At 40.3% G+C, this 15,644-nt stretch overlaps 1 protein-coding gene across 3 annotated transcripts in view; it reads right to left on the reverse strand.

Moving 5' to 3' along the window:
* Positions 1–3,181: 3,181 nt before the first annotated feature.
* Positions 3,182–15,644, reverse strand: part of LOC125379161 — a 66,056-nt gene continuing 53,593 nt past the window's right edge. For all 3 annotated transcript variants that reach the window (XM_048395224.1, XM_048395225.1, XM_048395223.1), the window contains one exon: positions 3,182–3,705. In XM_048395224.1, the coding sequence (XP_048251181.1) occupies positions 3,541–3,705 (165 nt within the window). In that variant the 3' untranslated portion in view covers positions 3,182–3,540. The remainder of the gene's footprint in view (positions 3,706–15,644) is intronic.

Consider the following 15,644-nt stretch of genomic DNA (forward strand, 5'->3'; position numbering starts at 1 on the left):
ACACAAACACACACGTACATGCACGTCGCTTTATAAGTGCAATAATCTTGGACGCGACGTTAAACCCTATTTCACCTCACCTCACCTCACATGCTTTCTCACTACACTGTCATCTCCAACAAGAAAGTCTGGCCAACCATTTCTAACAACGAACATTCAAGGTCTAATGCTAGTAATCAATGTTGTGTTGTATCATACATTTAACTGTGAAACAAAGCTTTGTATTGGTTTTGTAAATAAGTATTATTTTCTAAAAAGGAAACAATGAGTTTTATAATATATTTCTGTTTGATTTTAGTTAATCAGTGCTTATCTTACAGTCACGTTGACACTATTCACAATGGATGTCACATATGGTGTAACTATACCTTGATTCCATAAACATCGTATGCAACGTATATGTATTAATGTATTGGATCTATTACACCATACGCGCCACGTAGCAGGAAAGAAATTTTATATACAGAAATTATATACATTATATTAACTAGCTTTAGTATTCAGAGGACCTATGTAACACAAAGATTTAATAATTCTGCTTGTGACAGCATTTTAAGAAGTGATCGACCAATGTCTCTGTGTTCAGATTATGGAGACACTTACAAATAACAATATTAAATTGCAATGACAGTGTTGTTATTTTTTTTCATTCTTCTCCTGTACTTTGTAGGCTATACGCAATGTTTCCTTGTTTGAACATTGCACATTATATATATATATATATATATATATATATATATATATATATTTGCTATTTTCTCAAAAATGTATGATACAAAGAACACGAAAGCGACTGATAAAACAAATATTACCATCATGCATAAATGTGCTTAAAAGATAATTTTGGCAAATGCAAATCAGATGATCTGAGACCGCCTCCGTGGTCTAGTGGTTGAGCATCTGCCTAGACAGCGTAAGGTCGGGGGTTGGATCCCCGGCCGCGTCACACCAATAGACGTTAAAAGATGGTACTTGTTGTTACCCTGTCTGGCGTTCGGCATTAAGGGGCTAAAACAATGACTGGTCGGATCGGAGTCAGTATACTGTGTCTGCGTGGGGTATTCATGTTAAAACTGCGGCACTGTATCTCAGTGGACTTATACTATAAAATAGGCATTATTCCGGACTAGTACAAGCAGCCACACATACGTACACACACACGTGCATGCACGTCGATCAATAATCGTAAACGTGATACATATCAATAACACCTCAATTCACCAGATGATCTGAACAAAACATGTTTAAATTTACCATCCTTGAACATGTAACAGTGTATAACAATATATATTAAATATGTCCATGTCACGTCATGTTGTTATATCATGTACCAAAGTGCAATTCCGTAAGAAATAGCGTAAAAAACACTGTAGCTCTGCTACTGAATGGTCAACGAATGTCAGCATTGATTTTCATGACTGTGGAAGTAGCAGTGCATTAGAAACTAATAATGACGTACACCTATGCTTAATAACCTCAATAATAACCACTAATGACCATACTTTGTACTTGCAGGAACCATTCTAGAGACGTGTTGTGCAATATTCGGTGAACAATGCATTTTTACCTCGGGGCAAATGTAACATCCGCGTTTGGCAACTTAGTAAAACTGGTGAACTTGCCCTTCTAACTTGTCATGCCATGCAACATGAAACAATCTTCACATTTAATGTTCCCACGATCGTATTGGATGAAAATTACTAGGATTTTGTACAACATAATTTGAATCTACAACTTGGAAAATATATTGAACAAATGGTGTTTTCATAGTTTCTAAAGTCATTTACTGTAAACTAATTTCATTACAATTCCTTCTTCTGTCCTTCTCCGTGCAATGCAAAATTCAATTTTTGAGAATTTAAGGGCATGTATTTGTTTCTATATGTTATATATGATATATATGTACACCAAAATATTGTCATTTCACAATTAGTTTTCCATTTATTATATCATGATAACGAATTTCAATTTAATACTTAATTTCATCACCCAATGACTAAAAATACTAGGATTAAAAGAAATCGATCGTCAGTGTATATTTTCAAATTATATTTTTTACATTCTCATCCTAACATAATGAGTATATTGAAATGTTTTAAGATCTTTCGAACTTCTGGATTACTTTAAATCAATCTGACGGAAAAATAATTGTAGGACGAGTGAGTTTTGTAAAGTTGCCTAAGTAAAAATGTCAGTCATTTTAAAAATTGACTAATTTTACACATTAACTGTAACATTTATCAGATCAACCCGTCTATAAGGTCTACATGCTTATTAACAATGAATAACACATATGTGGCCGCATTTCGGCAGCAATCCATCAATCTTTTTTCAGAAGCTACAATGTATAATGTTGAAGACAGATTGTGACACAACTTGGACTACAAAACTTTGTACATGTCCACTGCGTTATAAAACAAACATAAGGCATAATATACAACTAGTAAACGGTTTAGGTTCTTTGTGTTCATGCACGCCGAACGCATATGTATTCATCTCTTGGGAATACCTCTTGAGTGAGTGAGCGAGTTGGGTTTAACGCCGCTTTTAACAGTATTCCAGTTATATCACGGTGTGTCAGCTAATGTGGGAGGAAAGCCCGAAGTGATGCAGGTCTCAGACGTTTACCACTTCGGTGAAACCCACGCGCAACGGTATGGTGCTGACAAACCTAGAAACATAATTGGGGCGAACCGGGATTCGAACCCACAATCATAGGTTCCTGGCCTGCCCAAGGGACTCAACTCTGCACAACGAATCGCCCCCATATTAACAAGATATTGTTTCAAGACACCAAATTCATCATTGTAGGGTAAACCAGATAAAAGTACAACTTATACATGTCTAGAAAAAAGGTGTTTCAAAGACGTTGTCTGTACACAGATTTAGATATTTCTAAGTACAATGCGACCGCCTCCGTGGTCTTCTGGTAGAGCGTCCGCCCGGAGAGCGGAAGGTCCAGGGTTCGATCCTGGGCCGCGTCATACAAAAAGACGTTAAAAGATTGTACTTGTTGTTACCCTGTCTGGCGCTCGGCATTAAGGGGCCAAAACAAGGACTGGTCGGCTCGGAGTCAGCATACTGTGTCTGAGTGGGGTATTCATGTTAAACTGCGGCATGGTATCTCAGTGAGCTAGCACTATAAATCGGCATCAGTCCGGACTAGTACAAGCAGCCACACACACACATACACGTGCATGCACGTCGCTATATAAGTGCAATAATCTTGGACGCGACGTTAAACCCAATTTCACCTCACCTCACCTAAGTACAATGCCCATACATGTATTTACATTTTTGTTTATACACAAAATGGTATACTCTATACTATACATTTAGCAAATGGAGTTTACGCAGTTTCTAAAGCAAGCAGTACATGGCGGCGTTGTTTGCAACATTACAGTAAACTACGGTTATAACGAACACGCTTATAACGGACTGACGGTTATAACGAACTAAAATTGGTAATCCCTTTGAGTTTGTTATAACCGTAGTTTACTGTACATATTTTGCATCCACTTTTCATCGGATTTGTTCATCTTAGAATGTATCCAAGTCATCCCAAATAAATTTGGGTTCAGATATCCTTTCTTCTGCTATTTTTTTTAGCATCTTTGTCACGTATGTAAATTCCTCTTCATCAAGAAGGAAGTCATATTCCTTTGCGTCGTTCTCAGATAATGTCACTGCCTCCTCTTCATCCTGCTGGGAAGAAATGCACCAATGGGGAAAAATATTAAATTGTAATTTCTGTTTCTTCGAGCTATGAATGAGAAGCGGCATGTGTTATTTAAAAAAAATCAGTTTTGTATATTCAGTTGAGCGAATGGGTAGATAGGACCGACTCATTTTCCGAAATCCAGAATGGTCGATATTTTGACCGTTACCTGGTGACATTGTTTCAATGTTAATAACATTACACAAACTGTGTTGAAATAGATGGTAGTCTGAAATAGATTCTTCTGTATTCAATTTGAACATTCATACATCATGGTCACGTGTATATCAACCGACCAATCAGTGATAATGAAAGCGTGTAAACTGTTTAACTTCAGTAAAAACACACCATCCTGGAAATATGCAAAACTAATAGTCCAGGTGCCAGGGGTATGGAATACTGTAAGGGACATTCTCGCGATCTCGCATTCTCGCGATTTCGACCTTTGGAAACGAGGTAAATATGCCAAAAACACGAGAATGCGAGATCGCGAGAACGCGAGATTTGGCCAAAATCTCGCGTTCTCGCGATCTCGCATTCTCGTGTTTTTGGTACATAGCACTTTTTGTCAAAAGTCGACAACGCGAGAATGCGACATTTGGACATGATGCAAAATCTCGCAATCTCGCAATCTCGACTTGTCAAATTAGTCCACAAAATAACGAAATCGCGAAAACGCGAGAATGCGACATTTCATTTTCTCGCGATCTCGCGTTCTCGTGTTCTCGCGTTTTAGACGCTGTCCGTGCGCATGCGTAATATCACAAGGTCAAGCGCATGCGCACGTTAGTAGTCCTTTGGTCATGCTTCTTTCATGCTCTTCATTCTCCAAGTAGCATTTAGCAAACTTATGACATGAGCTTGAAAATGCTATGTAATTTACAAACACAAAGTCTGAGTCATCTCCCGTTGTTACAGTTTCCTATGTACTTTATAATAAAACCCTAAACATGCTCAATATAATTTAACAAAAGAAATTGTGTCTATGAATGTCCAATGATGGTGAAAACATAAATGTGTCCGAAAGCTGGAAACAAAACTATTACCGTCAGTGAGTGAGTGAGTAATATTGCTTAAAGCCGCATCAGCAGTATTGCAGTTATTCGCGGCTACACTGTCAGTTACAGAAATAATCACAAGCCAGTGAGTTTCTCAATGAGGCAATTTTATACACGGCTAGAATATTCATTAAAATAAAATTCTCACAGACCATATTTGTAGCATTCGGATAAAATGATATTGTCCGATGTTGTTTTTTTGTTTTTTTATACGATACCATATTCGCTACTTTAATTAATAGATTTTCATCCGCTCCCGCCTGACAACAAAACATCCTGCCTTACATTATTCTAATGCCCATAAATTCCTAGAAATAGAAGTATCGTTAATATGAGTGTTCCTACTTTCTTTACCTGATAAAATACTCCATACACGTAGCCCTACTGAGCACACATGATGCATGCGAATCGCATCCGCCGACAGCAATTGTACACATATGCCTAAAGTAGGTCGATAAGAACAAAATAAAAACGTTAAAAATAAAATGCCTCCTGTCTCCCATGTTTTTAAAAAATCAATCAAACTGTAACTATTAATTTTATTGCGGCCTTAGGGGCGGTCGGGTAGCCTAGTGGTTAAAGCGTTCGCTCGTCACGCCAAAGACCCGGGTTCGATTCCCGACATGGGTACAATGTGTGAAGCCCATTTCTGGTGTCCCCCGCCGTGATATTGCTGGAATATTGCTAAGAGCGGCGTAAAACCATACTCACTCACTATTGCGGCCTTAACATTCAAATGACAGGCATGCTTATACTGGAAAAGTACCCCCAATATCCAGCCTGGGGGACCAGCATGACTCTGAATAAGTGAGTGAGTTTGGCTCAACACTGCTTTGAACAGTGTGTATATTTTAGTTATATCCCGGCTTGTCGGTTTAAAGGGGCACTAATCTTCTTCTCGGCTGTCTAACACTGCCAGCTGGGGCTCACCATCTGCCGATTTGCTCACTGACGCAACTGAGCGTGACAAGAGACTGGACTACCGTGTTCAAGAACACTGATTGGTTACCTGTAATCTCTGAATCTCAGACAAAGGGCGCATGTTAATTAATTTCTTTAGCCTAAACAAACGGACAAAAAGAACGATGGAAGCTCATCGGATGTCGTTATTTGGAAATACCCCAGATGGTTATAAACTGAGGGCCAAAAGAAACGTTACCAACATTAACTGATTTGCCACTTTGAAACAAAGATGCCAACCTGTTCAAAAACAGTAAAGAACACATTTCACGAATACAGCCTTCATGTTCTCTGTCGTTCTTTGCACGTGCTTTGCGGATTTTGGGAAATATTGGTGTTTTTCAGCAATTTTTTAAAACAATCTTCCCCAAATTATCGTGCAATTTCCGGGTATAAATTACGTAGGGATCTGTTCCCTATCAATGTTTGCGATGATTAACACCAACGAACATGCCAAGGCTGACCGCTGTCCAGAAGGAGAGAGCCATAGGTATGCTGCAGATGGGAGCGACACAGAGAGCGGTTGCCATTAACATGAACTGCTCCAAGATGACCATTACCAGACTGGTCTCACGTCTCCGACAGACTGGCAGAACCGCAGACAGACCACGGAGTGGCAGACCATAGGTCACGACCACGCAGGATGACCGCTTTTTACGGGTACGTCATCTGAGGAACAGATTTCTTACTGTGACGTCATCAGATGCCAACAGCTTAAGTCATCCGGTCAGCAGACAAACAGTGACCAGACGACTACGACATTATGGTCTCCGGGCTTATAGCCCTTTCAAGGGCATGACCTTGACCCGTCAACATCGACGTGCCAGATTGACGTGGTGCAGACAACTCAGCGATGGCAACAAAGGGAATGGCGGCGAGTGCTGTTTAGTGACGAGAGCAGGTTCCAACTCTTCAAACCTGATGGGCGGACGCGAGTGTATCGACGACGTGGTGAACGTACGGCTCCTTGTTGTGTCCAGGAGGTGGAACCTTTCGGGGGCGGAAGTGTGATGGTCTGGGGCGACATTTGCGTCATTATGATATTTGCATTTTGTTTTCATTCATTTGCTGTTGCACTGGATAGAATCAGTTTTGTTCCTCTTGTACCTGTAGGCGTGTATACATGTATATTACACTCAATGTGTAAAAAGTGATTCACTCAGGCAATTTATAAAATGTCTAAATATTTCAGTAATATAGAAATTGACTGAATCCAAGTCCAGATTGACTAACAATTTTTAAGAGGTTCAAAAGGGCTTAAAAATAGACTATTTATCCTAGTATTTGAGTGAGTGAGTGTGTTTGTTTTTACCCCCCTTTTAGCACTATTTCAGCAATAACCACTAGGCTACCCGACCGTCCCGCTAGTATTAGAAGCCCAAACTATAGAAACGTACTTTGAATTTTGTTTTCTTTTAATCCTATCATTTTAAGTCACTGGGTGATGAAATTGACCGATTTTCAGTCAATTTGTAAAATAACTGAATATTTAGGCGTTGCAAAAATTGCCTTCGTGAAACTTTATACATTTTGGCTAAACAATATACCCACAATGAAATACTATCAATAAAAGCGATACATGCGCTTACGAATGGCGCAGCACAGGTCGCGAACTAGTCTTGATATCTGCTATATCATCCGGATACTCACGGGGGAGGGTGGGTGGGGGTGGGGAAGGGGGGACAATAACTAAGGCAACAACCAGTCTCGGGGCATTTCTGTAGATCAGTGTCCCTTTAAAATGAGAGGAAACCTTCCATTGTAGGTTTCTGGCACATCCAAGTATGGAATACTGTAAGGGACATTCTCGCGATCTCGCATTCTCGCGATCTCGACCTTTGGAAACGAAGTAAATATGCCCAAAACACGAGAATGCGAGATCGCGAGAACGCGAGATTTGGCCAAAATCTCGCGTTCTCGCGATCTCGCATTCTCGTGTTTTTGGTACATAGCACTTTTTGTCAAAAGTCGACAACGCGAGAATGCGACATTTGGACATGATGCAAAATCTCGTTATCTCGCAATCTCGACTTGTCAAATTAGGCCACAAAAACATGAAATCGCGAGAACGCGAGAATGCGACATTTCATTTTCTCGCGATCTCGCGTTCTCGTGTTCTCGCGTTTTAGACGCTGTCCGTGCGCATGCGTAATATCACAAGGTCAAGGCCCATGCGCACGTTAGAAGTCCTTTGGTCATGCTTCTTTCGTGCTCTTCATTCTCCAAGTAGCATTTAGCAAACTTATGACTTGAGCTTGAAAATGCTATGTAATTTACAAACACAAAGTCTGAGTCATCTCCCGTTGTTACAGTTTCCTAGGTTCTTTATGATAAAACCCTCAACAAGCTCAATATAATTTAACAAAAGAAATTGTGTACATGAATGTCCAATGATAGTGAAAACATTAATGTGTCCGAAAGCTGGAAACAAAACTATTACCGTCAGTGAGTGAGTAATATTGCTTAAAGCCGCACCAGCAGTACTACAGTTACAGAAATAATCACAGGCCAGTGAGTTTCTCCATGAGGCAATGTTATACACGGCTAGCATATTCATGAAAGGCAAAATTCTCATAGACCAATTTGAAATACAAAATTAATTATCATATTTTCATCCGCTCCAACCTGACTACAAAACATCCCGCTTTACATTATTTTATAGTTAAAATGGATAAAATTATCATTAAACCGCCCGCATGTTATCATAAATGAGCGGGCCACTGTTAAAGAAATAAACGACGAGTGGGAGTACAATAAAACACTGCAGGGAGAATAAACCATGAGGGGCTAGTGTTTTATTGTACAATAAACAACAACCACGAGTCGTTTAATGATTATATGAGATATCAACATTATGTACAGCCTCTTTAAGGATGTTGATAAAATGTACAAGGTTTAAAAATATTTACCCCTATTTAAGGCGGGTATTTCCCGCATATGCTCACACAATCCTCAGGTCGATTACACGTACATTTTCTCCCAAAACCGATTGTCATATTGTAACCGGGGATTGTGAAGGAAAATACAATTTCAAACATAGGCTACGGGTGTGAGTGTTTGTTGCCAGAGTAGATAATGAGATCCTTTAATGTACAAAACAATAACATTATAAAAACAATACTGCATAGGTTTCATACACATACATATTCACACAATCATTCAGTTCATATAAACATACGTCTACATTCTGTACATGAACATGAACTTAATAATCAATGATATACAAAATCATTATCTTAACCTTATAATAAACAAACAATTCATCAAGGGCGATAACTCGATCCCGACATCACTCATAAGATCCATGTTGTAAAATACACTTAACATTATAATTACAATTACCACTTTCTTGAAACTGCTGTATTTATTCAGTACCTCACCATATATTTGGCACGATTCACTATTTACAATTCATATTTCGAGACACGACAAACATGTAAATTACCCGTACCCTGTGGGTGACACTGGGATGTTTATCGTCTTCATGCAGCCGCCATTACGATAGAAGTGCCACAACATCCATGGAGAGCAACCTGACGGTCACTTCCCTCTCACAATTAACGTCGTCACTCACTGCATTATACTGTTACAAGATCACAATCGAATCATCAGAAATGAGGTCATGATCAATCGTATAATACATCCCGCTTCGTTCTTCGATGTTCTTAGCGATTAAACGCGTAGTCATCTATAGAGTAAGTGCGAGAGTTGGGTTTAACACTGCTTTTATCAGTATTCCAGTTATATCACAGCGTGTCAGCGTAATATGAGAGGAAAGCCCGAAGTGATGCAGGTCTCAGACGTTTACCTCTTCGATGAAGCCCACGAGAACGGGTATGGTGAAACAAGAAACATAATCAGGGCGAACCGGGATTCGAACCCACAATCATAGGTTTCGGGCGTGCCCAACTGACGCAACTCTGCACAGAGAATCGCGGCGCCTTAGACGACTGGGCCACCCAAATGAGTGTTTATATATTTGATGTCAGACCGCCGTCATATAGCTGGAATATTGCTGAGTGCGGCGTTAACAACAAACAAACAAAATCTTTCTGAAAAATACCATTAGGCATCCATGTTGGTTATTTGACTGTTAGTTGTCAGACAATATTTGTCAAATTCAGTCAGTTCACAGGCAAGAAAGGGAGCGTGTTCTTGACTTTATTATGTTACCAGTCTACATATATATATTTCTGTATAATCAAAAGACTTGGAAAATGTGCAATCTGACATTGTCAAAAGTCACGTGATTTTGAGCAGCCATTTTGAAATAAACTGCATTAATTTGCAAAGCAGTAATTTCTATGAACCTTGTGGTTTCTTTCGTCGTTTTGATGTCAAAAGACACGTGCGTGAGATTTTATTCATCATCCAACATCATTCTTCCAACTTTTTGAGTTTGTAGACAGTAATAAGCAGTGTCTTAAAGATGTTGGATACAATGGTTGGTGCGCACCTCAGTTCACGCCGTTGCACGCGAGTTAACCGTGACGAATTACCTTACAAAATAGTTACATACAACTGTATAGGCAATTAGCACAAAAACACGAGAACGCGAGATCGCGAGAATTGACCAATCTCGCGTTCTCGCGTTCTCGCGTTCTCGTGTTTTTGAAAATAGTTACATACAACTGTATAGGCTATTAGCACAAAAACACGAGAACGCGAGATCGCGAGATCGCGACACTTGACCATCTCGCGTTCTCGCGTTCTCGTGTTTTTGAAAATAGTTACATATAACTCTATAGGCAATTAGCACAAAAACACGAGAACGCGAGATCGCGAGATCGCGACACTTGACCAATGTCGCAATCTCGCGTTCTCGTGTTTTTGAAAATAGTTACAAACAACTGTATAGGCTATAAGCACAAAAACACGAGAACGCGAGATCGCGACACTTGTCCAATGTCGCAATCTCGCGTTCTCGCGTTCTCGTGTTTTTGAAAATAGTTACATATAACTGTATAGGCAATTAGCACAAAAACGCGAGAACGCGAGAACGCGAGATTGCGACATTGGCCAAGTGTCGCGATCTCGCGTTCTCGCGTTCTCGTGTTTTTGTAAATAGTTACATATAACTGAATAGGCAATTAGCACAAAAACACGAGAACGCGAGATCGCGAGAATTGACCAATCTCGCAATCTCGCGTTCTCGCGTTCTCGTGTTTTTGAAAATAGTTACATATAACTGTATAGGCAATTAGCACAAAAACACGAGAACGCGAGAACGCGAGAACGCGAGATTGCGACATTGGTCAAGTGTCGCGATCTCGCGTTCTCGCGTTCTCGTGTTTTTGTAAATAGTTACATATAACTGAATAGGCAATTAGCACAAAAACACGAGAACGCGAGATCGCGAGAATTGACCAATCTCGCAATCTCGCGTTCTCGCGTTCTCGTGTTTTTGAAAATAGTTACATATAATTGTATAGGCATTTAGCACAAAAACACGAGAACGCGAGATCGCGACACTTGACCAATGTCGCAATCTCGCGTTCTCGCGTTCTCGCGTTTTTTGTGCTAATTGCCTATACAGTTATATGTAACTATTTTCAAAAACACGAGAACGCGAGAACGCGAGATTGCGACATTGGACAAGTGTCGCGATCTCGCGTTCTCGTGTTTTTGTGCTAATTTCCTATACAGTCATCGTGGGCCTCAGTCGTCTGAGTTGTCGCAATTCGTTGTGTAGAGTTGCGTCCCTTGGATGTGCCAGAAACCTACAATGGAAGGTTTCCTCTCATTTTAAAGGGACACTGATCTACAGAAATGCCCCGAGACTGGTTGTTGCCTTAGTTATTTTACAAATTGACTGAAAATCGGTCAATTTCATCACCCAGTGACTGAAAATGATAGGATTAAAAGAAAACAAAATTCAAAGTACGTTTCTATAGTTTTGGCTTCTAATACTAGCGGGGCGGTCGGGTAGCCTAGTGGTTATTGTTGAAATAGTGCTAAAAGGGGGGTAAAAACAAACACACTCACTCACTCTAATACTAGGATAAATAGTCTATTTTTAAGCCCTTTTGAACCTCTTAAAAATTGTTAGTCAATCTGGACTTGGATTCAGTCAATTTCTATATTACTGAAATATTTAGACATTTTATAAATTGCCTGAGTGAATCACTTTTTACACATTGAGTGTAATATACATGTATACATGCCTACAGGTACAAGAAGAACAAAACTGATTCTATCCAATGCAACAGCAAATGAATGAAAACAAAATGCAAATATCATAATTACGACCCACCGCAGTTTTATGTATACATTTGGGCAGCTTCCTTGTTCGAGGAATGTATCCGTGAATATTCACATACAGGAACAATATCCCATACGTCTGCAGCTGTACAAATAAACTTATTCGACGTCACATGGCTCTGTTACATTCAAATGTTAAAATATATACATATAGCGTTTCTGGATATTATAACCCGTGTTCGTTTCGCAACTGATCACTAAGTTTCTTTCAGATGTTTTTACAAAGGTGTCAAGTCTCATCGGTCAGCTAAGATAGCACGTGTGACAATTATGTTCATGATGTCCATGGTGCTTTAAAAATATCCATGGAGTTGATGAACAATCAATAAACGTATTATCGGCTAATCCTTTGAACCAAGTATGTTGTTTTTACATCGGCACTTCACGCCATGATATGAGTGTATTCCGTCTGCTTTAGTAAACCTACACATGTAAACACTTACAAATCCACTGTGCAAGATAACAGTGATTAATCAATGAACGTATTTTCTGTGGAACTTTTGATGGCGAGGAATGATCCGTGTACAAAAAAGTAAATGAACTGATCACTCCTCTTGCTGGGCTGCCACGTGAATATTACATAACATACATTTCACCTCAATTCAAACCTGGATTCAGATGAAATAATTACCCCAGACACAAGACATGCCAAATGGGAACCGTTGTCAGGTAATCTGAGTAGTGCTACTACTAACTATACCTGTAATAGATTCATTAACTGAGCTTCTAGTGAATGGCAACAAAGACACAGGTGTAGGGTTATGCCCCAAAACGTGGATGACAACAAGAGATAGCAATCGTATTATCCGCGCAATCCAAAACCCGAAAATGCTTTCACAGCTGGGATACTATAAAAATAAACTGACGGCCAAAAGAAACGTTACCAACGATATTTCTAGGATAAAATATGACCAAAACAAATTGAAGCAGCGATAACAATTATTGTATTGTAGAAATACATCATTCAGAACAGTAAACTGCGAATTTACTAATTCAACAACAAAGTCCTTGACCTCCAACAGGGACATTTCTTGACAAGGGGTCATTCGTCCAGTATTCGATCAACAACATTGGTTACAACTTTAAGGTGACGACGGCCCAGACCGTTCAATACGGGATATGACCTCAATGAGCGGCAATGCATCTTTGAATGCGGCGTTGCACTGAGTAGACAAGGGTCCTCACATCGACTGCAGGTTTCAGATTCCATTCCTCACGGAGGGCAACGATCAACGCTTGTCTCGTGATGGGAGGATGTTGACGTTTCCGAAGACGACGCCCCAGCTGGTCCCAGAGATGTTCTGTGGGTGACAGATCTGGTGATCGAGCTGTCCGCGGCAGGACAGTCACGTTGTTGGCGTTGAGAAAGTCTCTAGTAATACGGGCTTTATGGGGTGTGGCGTTATCTTGTTGGAACACCGTCCGTTGTTGACGCTGGATGAAAGGAAGAACCACTGGCCGTAAGATATTGTCAGTGTAGCGTTGTGCTGTCAGATTGCCTTCGATGATGACAAGTTCCGTCTTCTCGTCTCCGCAAATGCCGCCCCAGACCATCACACTTCCGCTCCCTAAAGGTTCCACCTCCTGGACACAACAAGGAGCCGTACGTTCACCACGTCGTCGATACACTCGCGTCCGCCCATCAGGTTTGAAGAGTTGGAACCTGCTCTCGTCACTAAACAGCACTCGCCGCCATTCCCTTTGTTGCCATCGCTGAGTTGTCTGCACCACGTCAATCTGGCACGTCGATGTTGACGGGTCAAGGTCATGCCCTTGAAAGGGCGATAAGCCCGGAGACCATAATGTCGTAGTCGTCTGGTCACTGTTTGTCTGCTGACCGGATGTCCTAAGCTGTTGGCATCTGATAACGTCACAGTAAGAAATCTGTTCCTCAGATGACGTACCCGTAAAAAGCGGTCATCCTGCGGGGTCGGGACCTTTGGTCTGCCACTCCGTGGTCTGTCTGCGGTTCTGCCAGTCTGTCGGAGACGTGAGACCAGTCTGGTAATGGTCATCTTGGAGCAGTTCATGTTAATGGCAACCGCTCTCTGTGTCGCTCCCATCTGCAGCATACCTATGGCTCTCTCTTGGCATGTTCGTTGGTGTTAATCATCGCAACCATTGATAGGGAACAGATCCCTGCGTAATTCAACCCGGAAATTGCACGATAATTTGGGGAAGATTGTTTTAAAAAAATGCTGAAAAACACCAATATTTCCCATAATCCGCAAAGCACGTGCAAAGAACGACAGAGAACATGAAGGCTGTATTCGTGAAATGTGTTCTTTACTGTTTTTGAACAGGTTGGCATCTTTGTTTCAAAGTGGCAAATCAGTTAATGTTGGTAACGTTTCTTTTGGCCCTCAGTTTATAACCATCTGGGGTATTTCCAAATAACGACATCCGATGAGCTTCCAACGTTCTTTTTGTCCGTTTGTTTAGGCTGAAGAAATTAATTAACATGCGCCCTTTGTCTGAGATTCAGAGATTACAGGTAACCAATCAATGTTCTTGAACACGGTAGTCCAGTCTCTTGTCACGCTCAATTGCGTCAGTGAGCAAATCGGCAGATGGTGAGCCCCAGCTGGCAGTGTTAGACAGCCGAGAAGAAGATTAGTGCCCCTTTAAACCGACAAGCCGGGATATAACTAAAATATACACACTGTTCAAAGCAGTGTTATGCCAAACTCACTCACTTATTCAGAGTCATGCCGGTCCCCCAGGCTGGATATTGGGGGTACTTTTCCAGTATAAGCATGCCTGTCATTTGAATGTTAAGGCCGCAATAAAATTAATAGTTACAGTTTGATTGATTTTTTAAAAACATGGGAGACAGGAGGCATTTTAGTTTTAACGTTTTGTATTTTGTTCTTATCGACCTACTTTAGGCATATGTGTACAATTGCAGTCGGCGGATGCGATTCGCATGCATCATGTGTGCTCAGTAGGGCTACGTGTACGGAGTATTTTATCAGGTAAAGAAAGTAGGAACACTCATATTAACGATACTTCTATTTCTAGGAATTTGAGGGCATTAGAATAATGTAAGGCAGGATGTTTTGCTGTCAGGCGGCAGCGGATGAAAATCAATTAATTAAAGTAGCGAATATGGTATCGTATAAAAAAAACAAAAAAAACATCATCGGACAATATCATTTTATCCGAATGCTACAAATTGGTCTGTGAGAATTTTATTTTAATGAATATTCTAGCCGTGTATAAAATTGCCTCATTGAGAAACTCACAGGCTTGTGATTATTTCTGTAACTGACAGTGTAGCCGCGAATAACTGCAATACTGCTGATGCGGCTTTTAAGCAATATTACTCACTCACTCACTGACGGTAATAGTTTTGTTTCCAGCTTTCGGACACATTTATGTTTTCACCATCATTTGACATTCATAGACACAATTTCTTTTGTTAAATTATATTGAGCATGTTTAGGGTTTTATTATAAAGTACATAGGAAACTGTAACAACGGGAGATGACTCAGACTTTGTGTATGTAAATTACATAGCATTTTCAAGCTCAAGTCATAAGTTTGCTAAATGCTACTTGGAGAATGAAGAGCATGAAAGAAGCATGACCAAAGGACCACTAAAGTGCGCATGCGCTTGACCTTATGATATTACACATGCGCACGGA

The sequence above is a fragment of the Haliotis rufescens genome, unplaced genomic scaffold (genome assembly GCF_023055435.1).
Source record: "Haliotis rufescens isolate VD_foot unplaced genomic scaffold, xgHalRufe1.0.p SCAF_14, whole genome shotgun sequence".
NCBI classification, from domain to species: domain Eukaryota; kingdom Metazoa; phylum Mollusca; class Gastropoda; order Lepetellida; family Haliotidae; genus Haliotis; species Haliotis rufescens.